The sequence below is a fragment of the Apium graveolens genome, chromosome 7 (genome assembly GCF_009905375.1).
Source record: "Apium graveolens cultivar Ventura chromosome 7, ASM990537v1, whole genome shotgun sequence".
Lineage (NCBI taxonomy): Eukaryota > Viridiplantae > Streptophyta > Magnoliopsida > Apiales > Apiaceae > Apium > Apium graveolens.
In genome coordinates, this window is record NC_133653.1 from 83603549 (window position 1) to 83608602 (window position 5054).

A 5054-nucleotide genomic window follows, 5' to 3' on the forward strand; every position below is an offset into this window, starting at 1 on the left:
TGTGGAAGATCAAGTCCCACAATCCGTAATCAATTAGGAGGATATACGAGTTCCACGATCAAGCCTCTCAAGCGTATTTAAATTCAAGAGCTATGAAATCAGGTACGCTTCCGCACAACAGTTTTACATAGTAACCTTGATAATATTGCATAAGATGATCCGTGGTTATGTATTGATTTATATCCAACATATGGTATCCGAGCCTCTCTTATGTGATTTATTAGGGTTGATCATATTTTACAATATGATTGTTATATATGCTTATCCGAGATGATGCATGAATTATTAATTTTTTAATTCGTATTAATCATGTACTTATGCGATTTTATGGAATCAGTAGTTTAATGTTTTTTCGGATCATATATGTTTTCTATGATCGATTAATACATGATTAAGAATATTATGCGTCTGACTTGTGGGTTTTGCCATATATATTATATATAATCTGTTTTTCCCTGATTTTCCATGTTCACCATTCTGCTGCATATTATATGGACTCAATATAATTGACGTACATGTTTCCTTTTAGCATGTATTTTTTGTATTAAAATCGAGTACATATTAGTGATGTCATGTGGGGTGTTGAATGAATTCAATTTTTTTAATTTTGCCACTGCCATGAAATCAGAAGGCTAAGTTCATCATGTTATATGTATATTTATAAATGGTGATGTTGACCTGGCCATGAACCTTTTTAGTAAGTTTGTTTTTTTTATTATTAACTTTGCATGGCTCCTGACTACTACATGTTATTGGTTTCATGGCTTAAACTGTGAATTTCTATTTTTTTAATGTTAAATATGATTCATATTTTAGTTGATATGAAAATCGTTTTAGGTAAAAATATTATTTTTTAGTAATATTTTAATATTTTTACAAAGTTACGGATTTGGGCACAATTCTTTAACTTTTGCTAATGTCCTTCTATTTTGTAAATAAGTGCGTTGAAGCAAAATATTTCCAAAGTGATATTTATATGTAAATTTATTTATTTTTAAATAATAGGATGTGTTTATTTATTATTTATGTGTTAAAATAATTGGCCCAAAGGAAGGTTGTTTAATGGCCAAATAATGAATATGCATGCGGGAATAAATATGTAATAATTATTAATTTTTCATGTGAGTAATAACCGGCCCAAAGGAAGCTTATTACTTGACCAAATTTATTATTAATATTTGATTTATGCATGGAGAGTACCACTTACAAATTAATGTTTATGTCCAAAGACTAAATATTAATGTTGTGTTAGGTATCTTGTCACAATGGGCCCACACTGTTATCTTATTTGAAATTTATGTCTTATGTGCCTCGTTTTAAATTTAATTTTTTGTATGACATGGATTTCAATTTTATGCGAGCTTATGTTTTTCTTGTTCCTACTTGCTAGTTAATGCATCTGTTGCTAATATAACTGCCAACATGAACTCCATTCCTGTGCTTAACGGCACAAACTTTAAGAGCTGGAAAGAGAAGGTTCTGCTAGTTCTCGGCTGCATGGATTTAGACTATGCTATAAGGAAAGAACAACCTGCTTCTCTTACAGATGAAAGTTCTACTACAGACAAATTGAACTTTGAGAAGTGGGAGCGTTCTAATCGCTTAAGTCTAATGATGATAAAGCGCAGCATTTCTGAGGCATTCAGGGGCGGTATGTCTAATGACTCCGATGAGGTATCTGTGAAAGATTTCCTTGATGAGCTTGAAAAGCGTTTTGCGAAAAACAAAAAGGCTGAAACAAGTAAGCTTTTAACTGATCTTGTCCAGATGAGGTATAAAGCTAAAGGAAATATTCGAGAGTACATTATGGAGATGTCTAACATCGCTTCAAAACTTAAGGCACTGAAGCTTGATCTATCTGATGATTTGCTTGTGCATTTGGTACTTATCTCTCTTCCTGCATAATACAGACAATTTATAGTGAGTTATAATACTCAGAAGGATAAATGGACTCTTAATGAGCTCATTTCACACTGTGTGCAAGAGGAAGATATATTGAAGCATGAAAAGATTGAAAGTGCTCACGTTGCACCTACCTCAAAGCTTAACTACCGAAAGAGGGCTAAAGATAAAGAGAATGTAGTGGGAAAGTCACAGCCTAAGAAACAAAAGACTCAGGATCAAGCTGTTACATGCTTCTTTTGTAAGAAATCTGGGCATGTGAAAAAGGAATGTCCCAAGTATGTCGTATGGTGCATAAAGAAAGGTAGACTTTTCACCTTTGTCTGTTCTGAAGTTAATTTAACTTCTGTACCTAGTAATACTTGGTGGGTAGGTGCTACTACTCACACAAGTGTTTCTATGCAGGGTTACATTTGGAGCCAGAAACCGAGTGATGCTGAAAGATTCATCTATGTGGGTGATGGCAATGCAGTTGCGGTTGAAGCCATTGGCACTTTTAGATTATCTTTTGAAACTGGTCATATTGTTGAATTGAGAGACACTTATGTAGTACTGTCTTTTAGGTGGAATTTGGATTCTATTTTTGTTTTGGACAAATATGGTTAGTCTTGTTCATTTGGAAATAATAAATTCAGTCTTTTTCTTAATTCTTCTCTTGTTGCGGCTGGTTCCTTGATTGATAATTTATATATGCTGAATACAATTGCTTCATCTTATGAAACCTTGCAAATAACATCAAGAGGCACGAAAAGAAAATTTTCTAATGAGAATTCCGCTATGTTGTGGCATAAACATTTTGGCCATATCTCCACAGCGAGACTACAGAGGCTTGTGTCATATGGAATGCTTGAATCCCTTGATTATTCAGATCTCAATGTATGTGTTGAGTGTATTAAGGGAAATAGACAAACAGAAGGAAGTTTAGTGCCAATAGGAGTACTAGTGTCTTACAGCTGATACATACTGATATATGTGGTCCATTCCCTACGGCTTCTTGGAATGGCCAACAGTATTTTATCACTTTCATAGATGACTATTCTCGATATGGGTACTTATACTTAATTCATGAAAAGTCACAATCTCTGGACGTTTTTAAGGTCTTTAAAGCTAAAGTTGAAAAACAGCTTGGTAAGACAATTAAAGCTGTCAAATCTGATAGTGGCGGTGAATACTATTGTCGGTACGACGAATCCAGTGAACAATGTCCTTGGCCTTTTATAAAATTCCTAGAGGAATGCGGACTCATCCCACAATACATAATGCCTGGGCAACCACGCATGAATGGTGTTGCTGAGAGACGAAACAGAACGGTTAAGGACATGGTAAGAAGTATGATTAGTCATTCTTCTTTACCAGAATCGCTCTGGGGAGATGCACTTAAGACTGCAACCTACATACTAAATAGAGTACCTAGCAAAGCAGTAGACAATACCCCTTATGAACTTGGACCGAGTAGAAACTCAGTATTAAGCATTTGCATATTTGGGGTTGTCCAGCTGGGGCAAGGCCTTATATGCCACATGAAAATAAGCTGGACTCAAGAACTGTTAGTTGCTATTTTGTTGGGTATACTGAAAGGACAAAGGGTTTCAAGTTTTATGATCCTTTATCAAAGTCCTTTTTCGAAACGGGAAATGCTAGATTTCTTGAGGATGTTGTGTTTGAGGGGAGGGATAAAGTTAGGGATATGGATGTTGTCTTTGAGGAAGAATTTGTTTCTTTGCCTCATATAGTTCAAGACAACAATGTGGATATACCTATACCACCTCCTACTGAGAATCAAAATGATGCTCAAGAAGAGCAAACTCAACGACCTCAAGAAGAAGTGCCACTTAGGCGATCCACTAGAGAAAGAAGGAGTGCAATTTAGACGATTATATTGTATTTCTTTGCCTCAGGTGATGGAAAATGACCCTGTCAATTTCCAACAAGTCAAACAAAGTGCAAATTGTGAAAAGTGGATTGATGCCATGAATGATGAGATGGAATCCATGAAGGTCAATGACGTTTGGGATCTTGTCGAGTTGCCTGAAGGTGTGAAACCAATTGGTTATAAATGGATATTTAAACCAAAAGGGATTCTAAAGGCAACATCGAGAGATATAAAGCACGTTTAGTGGCAAAGGATTATTCTCAAAGGGAAGGCATTGACTATAAAGAAACTTTCTCTCCAGTATCATCAAAAGATTCTTTTAGAATAATAATGGCACTTGTGGCTCATTTAGATTTAGAGCTACACCAGATGGATGTTAAAACAACTTTTCTCAATGGTGACATTGATAAAACCATATACATGACACAACCAGAATACTTTGAAATAGGTGATTCAAAGTCTATGGTTTGTAAACTTAAAAAGTCCATCCATGGTGTAAAGCAAGCTTCCCATCTATGGAATCACAAATTTCATCAGACTATTGTCTCATACGGTTTTGAGTCAAATGTTGTTGAAAAATGCATATATCATAAGTTCAGTGGGAGTAAATTTATATTTTTGGTGCTTTATGTAGATGACATATTATTGGCATGTAATGATATAGGCGTATTGCACGAAACTAAGAGATTTCTATCAAATCGTTTTGAGATGAAATATCTTAGTGACGCCTCTTTTGTATTAGGAATTCAGATACATCGAGATCGCTTTCGAGGTATCCTTGGGTTATCACAAAAGAGCTATATCGAAAAGGTACTTGCCAGGTTTGGCATGAAAGATTGTGCACATATAAGTACTCCTGTTGCTAAGGGTGAAAAATTTAGTCTGAAACAGTGCCCTAAGAATGATCTCGAAAGAAAAGAGATGCAGAACATTCCATATGCTTCGACTATTGGGAGTCTTATGTACGCTCAAGTTTGTACCCGGCCAGATTTGGTGTTCATTGTGGGTATGTTAAGCAGATACTTGAGTAAACCCGGAATGGATCATTGGATTAAAATCAAAAGGGTTATGAGGTACTTGCAAGGAACAAAAGATTATATGCTTATTCATCGGAGATCGGAAAATTTGGAGGTCATTGGGTATTCCGATTCTGATCTTGGTGGTTGCATCGATACGAGAAGATATACTTCTGGTTATGTTTTCATGTTAGCTAGGGGAGCTATATCTTGGAAAAGTACTAAGTAGTCACTCATAGCTCAATCTACCATGGAAGCAGAAT

At 35.4% G+C, this 5054-nt stretch overlaps 1 protein-coding gene across 1 annotated transcript; it reads left to right on the forward strand.

Annotated features, from left to right (window-relative positions):
* The first annotated feature begins 1422 nt into the window (after positions 1-1422).
* LOC141673816 (uncharacterized) lies at positions 1423-4019 on the forward strand. Its single transcript, XM_074480552.1, has 6 exons — positions 1423-1881; positions 1939-2503; positions 2717-2778; positions 3000-3354; positions 3399-3727; positions 3801-4019. Exons 1-6 carry the CDS (start codon positions 1423-1425, stop codon positions 4017-4019), a joined length of 1989 nt encoding a protein of 662 aa, XP_074336653.1.
* Positions 4020-5054: the final 1035 nt, after the last annotated feature.